Source organism: Gastrolobium bilobum, unplaced genomic scaffold (genome assembly GCF_033153095.1).
Source record: "Gastrolobium bilobum isolate Gb01-03AN ecotype WA unplaced genomic scaffold, APGP_CSIRO_Gbil_v1 utg6105, whole genome shotgun sequence".
Lineage (NCBI taxonomy): Eukaryota > Viridiplantae > Streptophyta > Magnoliopsida > Fabales > Fabaceae > Gastrolobium > Gastrolobium bilobum.
In genome coordinates, this window is record NW_026899702.1 from 113,856 (window position 1) to 130,436 (window position 16,581).

General features: G+C 31.4%; 2 protein-coding genes across 2 annotated transcripts; one reads left to right on the plus strand and one right to left on the minus strand.

Moving 5' to 3' along the window:
• Positions 1-783: 783 nt before the first annotated feature.
• On the minus strand, positions 784-3,814 carry LOC133292761 (protein NRT1/ PTR FAMILY 8.1-like). The gene is made up of 4 exons (XM_061491216.1): positions 3,709-3,814; positions 3,411-3,628; positions 2,710-3,266; positions 784-1,612 (listed from the first exon to the last, which is right to left on the minus strand). The coding sequence occupies exons 1-4, from the start codon at positions 3,812-3,814 to the stop codon at positions 784-786; spliced, it is 1,710 nt and encodes a 569-aa protein (XP_061347200.1).
• Positions 3,815-6,390: 2,576 nt separating this feature from the next.
• On the plus strand, positions 6,391-7,941 carry LOC133292762 (polygalacturonase-like). The gene is made up of 4 exons (XM_061491217.1): positions 6,391-6,519; positions 6,637-6,951; positions 7,056-7,574; positions 7,723-7,941. Exons 1-4 carry the CDS (start codon positions 6,391-6,393, stop codon positions 7,939-7,941), a joined length of 1,182 nt encoding a protein of 393 aa, XP_061347201.1.
• The last annotated feature ends 8,640 nt before the right edge of the window (positions 7,942-16,581 follow it).

Consider the following 16,581-nt stretch of genomic DNA (forward strand, 5'->3'; position numbering starts at 1 on the left):
TTTGTTTACGATGCAAGTTAATTGTGCATTTTAAAAGAAAGTTAAATTTATGTACGTTCTTATATAGCGATCCATCATTACCTATGGGAGGGTTCACTTGTCACAAACAAAATTATTTACTTTTCTAAATTGTAAGTTTGTAGCACTTTGCTTTCAAGTAACAAACGTTGGGGACAAGAACTCGGTTTATCACAGATATTTTTCTCTAGCAGTTACAAGAAGGGTAGCCTTTAAATAAGTTGCATGTGTTATCCAAATTGCTTGCCTATTATCTGAACCTCCTGGAGTCAATCTGCCTTGTGCGAATGAGTTATTTGTTAGGATAAATTAGAAAAAAATTTCATGACAATTTATTGATTTAACTTTCTAAGATGAAACTTTGTGTTATTTGATTATTCCAAGAAATCATGCAGGCAATAATTGATTCTGATTCCTGCATTGCATCATGAGTTACATCTTAGATATCAAATGAAAGCATAAAGATGTGACACATATTGTGAATGTTTACATAACCTGGCAATGTTTGTAAGAAGTAATAATAAGGACCTTACATTTTTGAATTTTTGAAAGGTTCAAGGGTATGTATGACCATAGTTTATAGTGTAATACAAGGTGGGAAGACTTGGGAAGAAAACTTTCTGTGTTCAGCAGCGTGCTGTATAATAATAGTATATGTCTCCACCTTGTTGCAAACACAAGAGGATGACACTCATTTAGAAGATACTAAAAGGGCATATAAAAACTGCATAATTTGAACATCTATGGTACAATTTAGGACAGTTTTCAGCGGAGAGTTCCAACCGTTCTTTTATATGTGTACAATTTTGACACCAGAAGGAAAGCAATAAAATTCAGTACACTTAGCACTGTCAATAGGCAGAAGAAATAATCAAGGTGACCATAATTTAGATTGTCAGGTAACCATCCAGGACTCCCATTCCTAGTAGTGACCTTTGTCACAATTGTTATAAGCAGAGAACTCAAGTACTGTCCAAGTGCAACTGTGAGAAGTGAGAGAGCAGAACACAGGCTTCTCATGGCATCAGGGGCTTGCTCATAGAAGAACTCCAACTGACCAATGAATGTGAAGACTTCAGCACATCCTATAATAAAATATGGTGGAACCTGCCAAAATATTGACATGGGGATCTCCTCATGATCTTGATAATTGTGTCTTTTCACCATTCTAAGCCTCATATGCTCCAAAGTTAATGCGTATATCATGGAAAATATGGATATGAAGAGGCCAATTCCCATTCTCTGGAGCTGTGTTAGGCCATTTTTGTGGCCACTGAACTTTCTAGCTATTGGCACTATGATCCGATCATACACTGGGACCCAAAAGATGACACTGAGGGTATCAAAGATAGAAAGAGAAGCCGGTGGGATCTGAAACTTTCCCAAATGAGTATTCATTGTTTCCCCCTGCAACACAAAGTAGTTGCTCATTTGACTATAAACAGTGGCAAATATGATGCCAGTGGCCCATACTGGAAGCAATCTTATAATAGCTTTCAGCTCTTCCACTTGAGTCACAGTGCAAAGTCTCCATGGGTTTACTGAGTCTTTCACATCACCTGAATTTCCTAGCACTGCTGCTTTGTCAAAGAATCTGTTACACACAAGAAGAAAGTGTGAATATAAACTAGATAAAGTAACATGGCCTTGCCTTCTTCTTTTTTTCCCTTCAAAAATATGCTATTGTCTAACAGGTTGAAATAAACACTTCCTGATTTGCAAGAATTATAATCTCACTGAAGCATTTGGAAGACTAATGATTATAAATAAATAAGATTGTTTCAATTTGATAGTATAGCATGTGAGATGGCATGAATGTTGACTAAAGCATGCTTAGAAATCAAGTGTAACACCAAAATTGTTGTTGTAAAGAACCAATTCAACCCAAAAGCTTAAGCTATTGGGTATGACTACATTAACAGTTTTATATATCTCAACACGCCTCCTCACACGAGAGCTCACTGGGCTTGAAGGGTGGACAATGCACAAGCCCACCTACATGTGCGAAGAAAGAAATTCCACTTGAAAAGAAAGTGGGGGCGGTGAGGATCGAACCCGGTACACCGAGGCTCTGATACCATGTAAAGAACCAATTCAACCCAAAAACTTAGATATATAAAACCATTAATGTAGCCTTACCCAATAGCTTAAACTTTTGGGTTGAATTGGTTCTTTACATGGTATCAGAGCCTCATGTCCCGGGTTCAAACCTTGCCGTCCCCCACTTTCTCTTGTGGAATTTCTTAGCACAGGTAGGCTGGGCCTGTTGCATCATCCACTCTTCAAGCCCAATGGGCTCTTGTGTGAGGGGGCGTGTTGAGATATATAGTCCCACATTGGTTGTATGAGCAACTAATGTGGACTTTATAAGTTCTTGGGTACTCTCACCCTTTGAGCTAGCTTTTGGGATGATGTATCCCAAAGTTCTTTACATGGTATCCGAGCTTAAGTGACCATAAGGTTGCGAGTTCAATCCTCACCGCCCCCCACTTTCAGGTAGAATTAAGAAAAGCATAAGGAAGACAAAAAAAATGGGCTTGTGCAGCACAAGACAGACCAAAAATGGACATATCCACGCTTCAAGCCCAAAGGACTCTTGCGTGAAGGGGTGTGTTAGAGAATAAAATATAAAGTATTAAAAAGATCATCACCTATCACCTTAAGGTTTTGGGTTAGTTGCCACTGGTTTACCTTAATCCATTTGAGTGGTCAAGCTTGCGGCTTCCTTGGATAGCAGACTCTTGTGTGTCTGTAATCTCATATAAGAGAGACTTATCATTTGGTACTTCAACATGATAATTTCTTATAGATGCCACTATCACCTGACAGATGCGAGTGAGGGGGCTACCTCCTGGCTTCTGATTTCGATACAACCTTGTACCTGAAAAGAAACTCACAACAGCAATTGCCATTGCCAATGCTGGAATGCCAAAGCCCAATGCCCAACTTACACGTTCTTGTATCCAGACCAAGAGAGAAGCAGCTATGAGAGCACCAATATTGATTGATAAATAGAACCAGTTGAAGAAAGAACTCTTGTTTTTCTTCTCCGCTGCGTCTGCATCATCAAACTGATCTGCACCAAATGATGAAACACAAGGCTTGATCCCGCCAGTGCCAAGAGCTATAAGGTAAAGAGCTACGAAGCACACTGCACTCTGTCCACGAGTAGCATAGCAATTATCTTGTCCATAACAAGTTGGTTTTAGACCAGGAACTAATGCAGACAATGTCAAGAGTGTCATTCCCTGTGAGTGTGAAGGAAGACAAAGGATTATTTAGGCATTGTTTATCATTTATCAATCAAGAACAGATTGTACACATGATTATTGATTCTATCTATCTCAACAGGAAGGTAGTAATCAAATACAGATTGAAGAGACCACACTCACAATAACATAAACTATTGAAAAACATAGAATGGTCAAGTATCTTCCAAGATAGGCATCAGCCACAAATGCTCCAATCAATGGAGTGATGTAGCATGTTCCACCCCAATCCGCAACATTCTTGGAAGCAGTAGCACTGTGCTGATGTAGATGGTACTTAAAGTAAACCACAAGATTTGTGCTCATCCCATAGTAAGCCAATCTCTCACAACATTCATTTCCTGTAAATTGGATAAGTATTTCATAATTAATATCTTAACCAACAAAACATAGCTGGAGAATGGAGATACCCAGTAGTTACCTAAAATAAAGGGGCAGGCTCTCCAGGTTCCGGTTTCCCTTTTGTTAGCTGGATTTCCAAGATAATCTACTGTTCCATCTTTTGTGTAAATATCATCCTCGTCCATTGTAATTTAGTTGAGGGATTCACTTGCAACCAAGCAACCTTTTTAATTGACTTGTTAAATGGCAACACACAGAAGAATCATGAAATAAAGTTTTGCCAATGTTTTGACCAATGCAAGCAATAAAGGTCAAAATAGGACTCAGTTGAACATATATCAATTCTGTAGAGCAGTCTCTGGTAGAACCAAGCCACAAAGGAGATCAGTAACACAAGGGTTAAGGATTCAAGAAATGCAGCCTAACCTGATAGATGGCAATTCATGCAAGCTCTAGAAAGTTTACACTCACACTTTGACTCATATACATGATGAACTAAAGAGGGATTTCTGATTGAAATTATTTACTTGCTTGCTCTACAAAGAATGATGTAGGATGACAGTCAAAATCCTCAAAGGTATTTAGCCTTTGTCTGGCCTTTTATCTTCACATAGTGATGACAGATGCAAACAATCTTGAGGTACTGATTTGGGGTTTATTGGACCTCTGATTCGGCTAGTTAGACTTTGGATTGCTAATAGTCTTGATTAATGATTAGTATTTGCACAACATATTATTTTATATTTATAGGAGAATGATCCGTTTACAATTTTTTTTTACAAATTACACTAAGTATGATCGGTCATATACTCTTGATTGAAGTATGACCGGTCAGACATAGTGTAGTTTGTAAGAATTTGTAAACAAAAAGTTTGTAAATATAATCTTCTCCTATTTTATAAACACTAAAATTTATCCAATTTTTGCACAAGACAAGACATTACAAATGAGTACACTCAATACAGAAATCAATACATACATAAAATTTTAATTAATTATATAAATATGCACAATTGCATAATTGGTTCATAGAAGTTTTAACAAAATAGAAGAGAATTTAAATAAAACTACTAACATTCAGATTGAGTCATGTCTACCAAAGCATAGTCACTTAATTACAACTTACAATCTTTACCTTGAGTGAATTTGTATGGTTATTCGCCACAGCTTGAGATTGAGGTGTGAGGTGTCACCCAAAAGCAAAGCGTAGCAGACCTTGGATTCTCAGTTCAAATTATTGATGAAAACTAAGAGTGAGAAAAAGTTATATGTAGTGTTATATTGGTGTGATGTGAGACAAGGATGACGTTGTGTTCAAGGACATTGCCTCTGCTCTAAGTTGTATAAAACTATGCAAATAATCTGTCAAATCCATGTTTCCCATATGATATAGTGAACCAAAGTCTGAACACAAAATTAAATTGCACTATAACTCAGTAAAATAGTATTTGATGATTTGCTGTGTGTTCATTTGCGTGACGTTGGGTTTATCATTGATGGAAAAGGGATACGGATAAACAACTGCTAAGGACAATTTGAAATGAACAATTTCTTGTTTTTTTGTAACTAATGCAAACATTCTAGTGAAAGTTGGTATCTTGCCATGTCCAACACGTATTATGGGATATTTCTATTCTATCTTCCTCTCAATTTCTTTTTAATTAGAGAAATTTAGTAACTTCCAACATTTTATTTTTGACAATAAAGGCCTCTGATAAATTTATTGATATTTTAGTTGTTTAAAATTTTATATTAAACATTTATTGCTTTAATTTGTTTCTGGGTCCCCAACTTCTCATGTTATTGCAAAATTTTTCCTCTTATGCCACCAATTACAACTATATCTTACTAGTAAGATATAGTTATAATATTAAAAGTTATTTTTTTTTTAAAAGTTATTTTTTTTCTCTCTACGTGAGCTGACAACTTTCTAAGAAGAGAGGAAAAAAGTAGCTTTTAAAATTACAACTGTCTTACCAGTAAGACATAATTATAATATTAAAGTTATTTTTTTTTTCTGTCACATCAGCTTTCTGAGAAGAAAGAAAGAAAAAACTTTTAAAATTATAACTATGTCTTACTGATAAGATATAGTTATAATTGGTTGCTGCAAAAAAAAAGTGATTTTGCCTTTGTTTTTACCTAGCTATTGAAATTAGTTTATTTAATAAAGAAAAAGAATATCAAATGCCGATTTTAATAAAAAAAGAGAATACTTGTCTTTTGTTTTATTGAAGAATGTGATTTTATTATTCCAATATTTTGAAATTTTACCATCTTTTTGTTGCAAATAATTTTTTGCACTGTAAAGTTAAGGAGGAGGAAGAGTATAAACTGAATTTATAAAAATTTCAATAGTCTGACTTATGTATTTCGTCCACAATTCACGTTTTTTTTTTTGGGTTTAGGCTCTTTTTTTTTTTTTGGATATTAACAATTCACGTTTTTAGTAAAGAGCAAAACGAAAACTTAATAATAGTACAGAAGCTCAACCAAACAGTGTCTTTCAGTTTTTTCCAGGTTACATATATTTATAATTGTGATAATGGCTTGATTCAAGGTACCATTGTTTTAATTCGTTAGTGTGTTGTCCCAAAGCAACCCACCAAAAAGATACTTGTTACAACCAATTTTATTATTAGACCAAAGTTTGTTTGTTCTTTAAGTGGCCTTCAAATTTTGCCACTACAGTATAAATAATTTCTATAAATTAGCATTCCATCACATTCGTTTAAGGCATAGTGAACAAGGGAAGATAAAAATGGATGTTAAAGTAAGTGTGACCACATTAGCTTTGTTTCTTTTGCTAGCTTCCTATGTCACAGCAGCACATTCTGGCGTCTTCCATGTTAATAAATATGGTGCAGTACCTCGTGGAGATATAACCGAGGTAATATCATACTAAGTTTTAACAACTGAAAACACTGTTCTTTTATGTGATCAAAAGAGTAATGTGATGGATCTTTTGTCATGCCTTTTATAATTTTCCATTTGGTTTGTTCTTAAGGCTTTGAAACATGCTTGGAAAGACGCATGTGCATCGACAACTCCAAGCAAAATTGTGGTTCCTAGGGGTACATACAAGTTGAAACAAATAACTCTTAGAGGTCCTTGCAAGGCTCCTATTAATGTTCTGGTTCAAGGGACAATTCTAGCACCAATAAACCCAAACCACCTCAATGGAAATGATCAATGGGTTAGATTTGAATATATTGATTTTTTAACCTTATCCGGTGGGGGAACTTTTAATGGCCGAGGTAAAAAAATGGCTTGGAATCAAAATGATTGTGGAAAAAACAAGAATTGCAAGATGCTTCCCATGGTAAATAAAGTACTCATTTCTCAATATATATATTAGTTGCAGCTATAGTATACTTGTGCATTTTCATCTAATATCCTAACAAATTGTGTTTTTTTTTCCCACAGAATTTTGGTTTTAGTTTCATAAAAAATTCAGTTATCAAGGACATAACTTCAAAGGACAGCAAAAATTTTCATGTAAATGTTTTGGGGTGCAAAAATATTACATTTAACAACTTCAGCATCAAAGCACCAGCAACTAGTCCTAATACTGATGGAATTCACGTTGGAAGATCAACTCAAGTGAACATTATTAACTCCAAGATTGGCACTGGCGATGATTGCATCTCTCTGGGTGATGGTAGCAGACAAGTCACTGTCTTAAATGTGACATGTGGACCTGGACATGGTATTAGTGTTGGAAGCCTAGGAAAATATCCAAATGAAGAGCCTGTAGAGGATTTTATAGTTAGGAATTGCACGCTAAAAAACACTGACAATGGTGTTAGGATCAAGACTTGGCCCGGTACATCAGTAACTTCTATTGCGTCAAATTTTCATTTTGAAGATATCATAATGGTTAATGTCAGGAACCCTATAATTATAGACCAAGAGTACTGCCCATGGAATCAGTGCAAAAAACAGGTATCTAACTAAAAGCTACTAATATAGTAATATATCTATTATCTATGTGTGTGCATGCATGACTTAATCACCTTGATGAACCAACATTAGAAAAGATTATTAATTTATCTCTTTAACTCTTTTTTGGTTTTTGTTTTCAATTGTATAGAGTCCATCAAAAGTAAAGATAAGCAAAGTCACCTTCAAAAACATTAGAGGAACTTCTGCAACTAAAGAAGGAGTTGCTCTGGTTTGTAGCAGTGGTGTGCCATGTGAAACTGTGGAGCTCAGTGACATAGATTTGAGTTTCAATGGAACTATTGCAACTGCTAAATGTGCGAATGTCAAGCCCAAAATTCGAAGAAAAGCACCAACTTGTGCAGCTTAAATGGCCACAACTACAAGATAAACTCTCCTTTGTTTATATTGCCTCTATTTAATTTTCTCCGAGGTGGGCTATTACACCTTTGTAATCCATGATTAATCTTAAGTGGTAACAATTATACTACATAATTATTTCTTGTCTTTCGTTTAGGGTAAAGAATTTCACTCTTTCATTTGAGATTGCCATGTTACACTAATTTTAACTGATGGTTACATTACATATTACAACAAGGGTATCCTACATTAGTTTAGTTTTTTTCCCCTCTATGTAACTCAACTTAACCTACTAATCACTTTTTTTTCTATTTTTAATTAAAAAATAAAATAAATACTCTTGTATCATTGAAAATATGCCACTTTTTCAGAGGATCCCTAGATATTTGATTAACTTTCTAATCATCTAATAATATTTTTAAAATTGTTTTTAGTAATATTATACGTCTTGAAGAAAAAAACTTCATTACCCAATGGTTGCAGCTCAGTTGGTAACTTGGCGCTGAGTTAGTGGGGTTGGATATGTGTTCGATTCCCGCTGAATGCATTCTTGGGGAGGGGGCTGAACCTTTAGCCATCACTGTTCCCCTGCACTCCGGATTAGTCCCATAGCCGGCTCAAAGAGTCGAAGCTCGTGAGGATATCGGAGGGAGCCAACTCGTCTCAAAGAGATAATTAGGGTTGGGTAACTCCAAAAAAAAGAAAAAAAACTTCATTTTAAAATATAGGTGATTCACACGATAATATGTGAAATACCGTTGAAACATATTATTTACTTATATCACACTTGTTTCTACAAAATAGCTTTTGAAATGCATAGTTATTGTCAAACGAACTTGATGACTTTCTTTAAAAATCCAAAAAAAAAACAAACTAATATGTGAAGTTTGTTACATATAAATTAATTAATTAAGGGAGGAGTTATATTTACAATCCAAATAGTTTACAAACTCTTACAATCATATGTTAACTGTTGATTTTCGTGAATCAACGGTTGTCATTTATTGTGAATTAATAATTAATTAATAAATTTGATTTGCGAAAGTCTTAACCATTGATTGACGGAAATCAACGGTTAAGATATGATTGTAAGAAGTTGTAAAGGAAAATATGTTGTAAATATAACGTTCTCTATCAATTATTACCCATTTGAGGCGAATATTTGAAATACAGAATAATATTTTTGCAGTTACTGCAGATAAGTTATCTGTATTTACTTCCAAAATGACGTCGTTTTGGGATTGAAAAATTAAATAATTATAATTATAAAGACTATAATAACCCTGAAATAAATTAAAATTACAAAACACAATGATTTCTGTCCCAAAACGACGTCATATTAGGCTTATTGTAGATAACTTATCTGCAGTAACTGCACAAAAAACGAACCTTGAAATATACTCATTCTTTCTTCACAATACATTTACACAAAGAAGTAAAAGAGCTAATATCAGTGCACAAAAAAATAAAAAAGCTGATATCATAATGCCCCTTCAAATAACAATAAAATATGGACATGCATATTTCTTTATAAAACAGCACTTTTTAGGATTTGGATTCTTTTATAAGAAATATATGTCTTATGTTATATGAGAGTCTCATCCACACAAAGAAGAAGAAGATGAAACCCACTAAGGGGTAAAGTTTGAAAAAAAATAAAAATAAATCTCACTTATTTTTTGTGTAAGCATAAAATAAAATTGCCTTGTTCATTAAAAACATATTCTCCTTCTTTTATATGATAACGAGGTTATGTGAGAAAATTAAAATACAATAAGGACAAAATTAATAAAATTCTGTTTATTACATTTGTATCTATTCCTTTGCATATTCCCTTCTCATATAAAAATTTTGATCGCAAGGAAAGGAAAGGAAAGGGATTCAAGGTAATTGAAGGGTATTCCATTCCCTTGTTTGGGAGTTAAAAAAATGGTAAGGGAGAAATTGAAGGGTCATTGAGATATTTTTACAATTTTAATCTTTTTTAAAAATTAATATAGTTATTATATTTTACAAATTAAATTAAATTTAAAATTTCTAAACAAAATTATTTATCTATTTTTCACACTACTAAAAATGATCACATTTTTGACAAAAATTCTACGTTGTAAATGATAAAAATTTCATCAAATTTATTTTTTTGTCGGAATACTTTTCATCGAAAGACGACGGAAGTTTTATCCGATGAAATTTTTTACAAAAATAAATTTTCTGTCAAAATTTACGATGGAAATTAGTTTCCGTCAAAAGTTTTGAAGAAAACGATTGTTAAATATTTTCAACGACAAAAATTTCATCCAAAATTTTGACGGAAAAAAGAATTCCGTCCAAATTTTTTGATGAAAATGTGTCCCAGTAAAAATTTCGACGAAAATTTTTTTATCAAAAATTTTGAGAGAAATGTTTTTGTGAAACTTTCTACGGAATTTAGATTCCGTAAAGAATTTTTACGGAATATTTTTTTTGTCAAAATTTTATACAAATATGTTTTTTGTCAAAAAAATTTACGAAAAATGTTTTCCGTTGAAAATTTTGATAGAAATATTTTTTATCGAATATTTTTCAAGAAATACTTTCCAAAGAAAATTTTCGAGGGAAATGTGTTTCTTTGAAAATTGCGATGAATTTTTTTTGTCAAAAAGTATGATGAAAATATTTTTGCTGAAAACTTTTGACGTAATTTAGATTCTGTAAGAATTTTGACGAATTTTTTTCATCAAAAATCTTTAGAGAAATATTTTTCATCAAAATATTTTACGAAAATTTTCAATGGAAATGTGTTTCGTTAAAAATTTTGAGTAAAATATTCTTCATCGAAAATTTCGACGAATATGCTTTTTTGTCAAATATTTTGACACAATTTAGATTCTGTAAAAAAATTTGACACAATTTTTTGTCAGAATTTTTTACAAAAATATTTTTCGTCGCAAAATTTTACGAAAATATTTTTCATCGAAAATTTTCGTCGGAAATGTTTTCCGTTGAAAATTTTGACGGAAATATTTTCTGTTGAAAATGTTAACGGAAATATTTTCCTTAAAAAAATTTAACGAGAATGTTTTTCGACAATAAATTTTAAGGAATTGTTTTCGGTCGAAAACTTACGAAATTTTTTTCCTTGAAAAGTTTGACGAAAATATTTCCATTGAAAGTTTCAACGGAATTTAGATTCTATTAAGAATTTTGACTGATTTTTTTTCGAAAAATATTTATGTCAGTTATTATGGCCAAATCTTTTTTCGTCTCTATTTTCGACGTAATTTGATTTTCGTCAAAAAATTCATCACTATTTTAGATGAAATATTTTTTGGTCGATAAATTCTTTCGGTATTTGAGACTTTTCTAATGATGTCATATTTAAAAACTATTCATATTTATGTAGTTTTCACATTTTAATGCTAAGGTTAAATAAGTAATTTTCAATATTTTTCCCCTTAAACCCTCCAAATTGGGGACACTTTAATTTTAAGGATGAGCAAGGTTTCGAAGGATTTTGCCAAATTCTCCAATTCCCTTCCCCCATTTTTTTAAACTCACAAATAGAGGAAGGGATTAACAAAACCCTCCCCTTCCCTCCAAAAATCAACTCCCAAAGCCTTAGGATTTTTGAAACCCTATATCAGAGGATATCTCATATACAACGAAGAGGGAATGAGTAGGTCTTCACATTGGGCCGTGGGCCGTGGGTTTATGGGTATTTTTTTTTTTGGTAATTTACTCAGGGCTTCTTTTAATTTGTGAATAGTTGTTATAATTTTATTAATTAATTCTTTTGTGTTAACCTAACATAGGAAAGTGCAATTAATTATATGAAAAAAAGTATATGAAAAAAAAATCACAATGCTTAGTGATTAATGAGTACTTTTAGTATTTTATTAATGTAATCTAGAATAACTAATTTGTGATTAACATTTGGGGTTTCTTTTAATGGATTCATTTTTTCTGCGGTCAATGTAGTTAAGTTATCTATAGAGCCTTAAACGACGTTGTTTTGAGGCAAAAATTAACGTATTTTTGTAATTATAATTTATTTTAGGGTTATAATAGTTTTTATTATTATAATTTTTTAATCTTTTAACCCAAAAAAAATGTCATTTTGGGAGTGAATGTAAATAATTTATCTACATTCACTGTAGAAACATTAAAGCCTTTTTTTTTTTTTGGTAAACATAAAGCCTTCTTTTAACTAGTGAATAGTTGTTATAATTTTTCAAATTAATTCTTTTGTGTTAATTTTTTATAGCATGTTAATAACATTATTTACATTATTATTATTATTATTTAGGGATAACATACGATGATTCATTTAAAAGACATCTTCATCCCAATCCTCACGATAATTATGTATTATTTACGTAATCTAGACACCGTTCAAAGGTTACCTGGATGGAGTAACAGAATTATAGGTCTCTAGGGGTACTTTATTTTTCGGAAAAAAAATAAATAAAGAGTTCCTAAGGCTTGTTTGGAGTTGGTTTTAGGAGGGTAAGGAGGGTTTTAGAAAGTCATTCCCTTGTTTGTGAGTTTAAAAAAAGGAGGAGAAGAGTTTGGAGATTTTTAATAAACCCTCCAAAATCCTCCTTCTTCTTAAAATTAAAGTTCCCCCAATTTGGAGGGTTTGAGGGGAAAAATATTAAAAATTACTTTTCTACTCTTAGCATAAAAATATTAAAACTACATAATTGTGAATCATTTTTAAATGCGATATTATTAGAAAAGTCTCAAATACCGACAGAATTTATTGACGAAAAACATTTCATAAAAAATAGTGATGAAATTTTTGATGAAAATCATATACGTCAAAAAATTTCCGTCAAAACTAAAGATAAAATTAGAGACGGAACCAGATTTTTCCAAAATCACTAACATAAATTTTGTAGGAAAAAAAAATTCAGTCAAAATTATTGATAGAATCTAAATTTCGTCGAAACTTTTAACGAAAATATTTCCGTCCAAAATTTTGATGAAACACATTTCCATCGAAAAGTTTCGACGTAAAACAATTACGTCAAATTTTTTTACGAAAAATATTTCCCTCGAAATTTTGCGAAAAAATATTTCCATCAAAATTTGTGACAAAAGTTATTTCTGTAAAAAAAAAATTGACGAATTTTTTTTTTGTCAAAATTCTTTACGCAATCTAAATTTTGCCAAAATATTTCACTAAAAAACATATTCATCGAAATTTTTGACGAAAAATATTTTCATCAAAATTTTTAACAAAACACATTTCTATCAAAAATTGTTGACGAAAAAAATTTCATCAAAATTCTTAACTGAATTTAAATTTTGCCGAAAGTTTTCGACGAAAATATTTTCGTTAAACTTTTTGGCAAAAAAAATTTCTGTCGAAATTTTTAACGAAATACGTTTCCATCGAAAATTTTCGACGAAAAATATTTCTGTCAAGTTGTTTGATAAAAAATATTTTAATCAAAATTTTCAATGGAACGCATTTCTGTCAAAAAAATTTGACAGAAAATATTTTTGTAAAATTTTTTTACGGAAAATATTTCGACAAAAAATTTTGACAGAAAAAATGTTTTGTCAAAATTCTTTACAAAATCTAAATTTTGTCGAAAGTTTGAATGAAACATTTCTCTCAAAATTTTTAACAAAACAATTTATGTGAAAATTTTTATCAGAACACATTTCCATCGAAATTTTGAACGGACCGTTCAGTCAAAATGTTTGAGAGAATTCTTTTTTCGTTTAAAACATCTGATGGAGGAAATCATTTTCGTCAAAACTTTTGATGGAAACTAAATTTCGTCGAAAATTTCGATAGAAAATTTATTTTTGTAAAAATTTTCATCGGTTGAAAAATTCCGTCGCTTTTCGACGAAAAGTATTCCGATAATTCATCGTTTGCAACGTAGAAATCTCATCGAAAATATGATCTTTTTTGGTGTTGTGAAAAGTACATAAATAATTTTTTTTAGAAATTTTAAATTTAAATTAATTTAATTTGTAAAGTATAATAATTATATTAATTCTAAAAAAAAGGTAAAATGATAAAAATATCTCATTGACCCTCCATTATCCTCCCATTCCTTTTTTTTGACTCCCAAACAAGGGAAGGGGATACCCTCCAATTTTCTTCCCAAACAAAGCCTAAGGGGGAAGAACTATTTGTTTTAAAAACATATACTTATGTACCAAGGGGGGAGGGCAGCTGGACTATTAGGAGGGAATTTCATACATACAGTTCCCCTGAGGTTGGGCAGCAGAACTGTTTGACAAAAAAAATAAAAAAATAAAATGTTTTACGCTAAGGGGTTCTCAAACTCCTTGGACCCACCCCGGAACCAAATGCCTCCAAACGGTAAAATATTTTCATCCAATATCAAATAGGTGTATTGAGTGTCAAAGACCCTAAATGAGTCAAAAGAGCCACAATATAACTCATGGACGCTCCATAGTGACGTGCTTTTTGCACTCGCATAATGGATTTTTTATATTTGGAAAATAAAAATAAAAAATTGATTGATTTTATTTAATTAGTGTCCCTTGAAACGTAAATCCAATCGAATCAAATTAGAATTTGTTTGGATTAATTAGACTAAATTTATTTTTAATAGTTTTCTTTTATTATTAAAACTCAATTATCAAAATATACTAACTATACGGATAAAATGATTTATTAAATATAAACTCATAAAATAAAAATTATATTTAACTTAAAGTATAATAAATAAAATTATATGTATTCCATGAAATTGAGGGCATCTTCTTGTGTATATTCTCCCTTTTGCCTGGATAACCATAACCGATTATGCACGGAAAGATGAATATAGAACCTAAAAATTGAACTAGTGCGTAGCTAGGTATGACTTTTGACATGTGAAAATCTATGACAATGCGGGTTTAGTCTTGATATGCCACCCCCTTAGAATATCATTTCATGTAATAAAAATAATTAAAAAATTTCCTCCACTTATTTTATAATTAAAGATCGTATTTTAAAAAAATAAGTAAATATATTCTTGAATATTCACATTTTTTTATGATATGCATATGGAAGGATGACAATATTAGTAATAGATTATAATTTCCAACACAACCCACAAATACAATCTAAAAGAAATATGGATTTTTCACATTCGTTTCGACCCATATTCGTATTAGTGTTTGTTTGTATCGACAAAAAATTCGTATTAGCGTTTGTTTGTATCGACAAAAAAATTCGTATTATGTATGTTTGTGTCAACTTTTTAAAATTAAATCATTATATAATTTCATTTTTTACAGTACTTAAATATTGATTATTTATATTTAGTTATTAAATTTCATATTAAGATTCGTATAAACTCTGACAAAATACGGTAGCATATTAATTTCTTTGGTGGATTAGGAGAAAAGAGAGAAGAGTAGAAAGTTAGAATGGCAATTCATGCAAGCTCTAGAAAGTTTACACTCATACTTTGACTCATATACATGATGAACTAAAGAGGGATATCTGATTAAAATAATTTACTCGCTTGCTCTACAAAGAATGATGTAGGATGACAGTCAAAATCCTCAAAGGTATGTATTTAGCCTTTGTCTGGCCTTTAATCTTCACATAGTGATGACAGATGCAAACAATATTGAGGTTCTGATTTGGGGTTTATTGAACCTCTAATTCGGCTAGTTAGACTTTGGATTGCTAATATTCTTGATTAATGATTAGTATTTACACAACAAATTATTTTATAAACACTAAAATTTATCCAGTTTTTGCATAAGACAAGACATTACAAATGAGTAAACTCAATACAGAAATCAATACATACATAAAATTTTAATTAATTATATAAATATGCACAATTGCATAAATTGGTTCATGTAAGTTTTAACAAAATAGAAGAGAATTTAAATAAAACTACTAAAATTCAGATTGAGTCATGTCTACCAAAGCATAGTCACTTAATTACAACAGACAACCTTTATCTTGACGCATTTGATAGAGGAGAAATTTTTTTTTATCCGGGAATCTTAATTTTTAAAAATATGATTGCTACATTCAGTTTACGATAATATCTGAAAATTAAAAATTTAGAAAAATTTAATTTTTCGAAAATCTCCAAAAATCTCGTGTACCAAACGGACTCTAGTACTAGTGAATTTGTATGGTTATTCGCCACAGCTTGAGATGAAGGTGTGAGGTGTCACCCAAAAGCAAAGCATAGCAGACCTTGGATTCTCAGTTCAAATTATTGATGAAAACTGAGAGTGAGAAAAAGTTATATGTAGTGTTATATTAGTGTGATGTGAGACAAGGATGACGTTGTGTTCAAGGAGCGCTTTTTCAATACAACCAACGCACGTACGACTTCCATTTAGCTTTTGACATTTGAAATATTTTGTTTTTTTAACTTCCCATTCGTATAATTGACATCTTCTCACTCCCATTTTAATTGGTGGGTCGCATCCAATGAATGATACAACCATAGCACAATAGAAATTTCCGTGTTCAAAAACATTAAAACTATGCAAATAATCTGTCAAATTCATGTTTCCCATATGATATAGTGAACCAAAGTCTGAACACAAAATTAAATTGGAACAATGATTAAAATATCACTATTCACCAAAAATTTTATCCAAATATCACGTGAACAGTGTTATTTTTCAATATGTCACGTGTGCAAATTTGTTGGACACTATA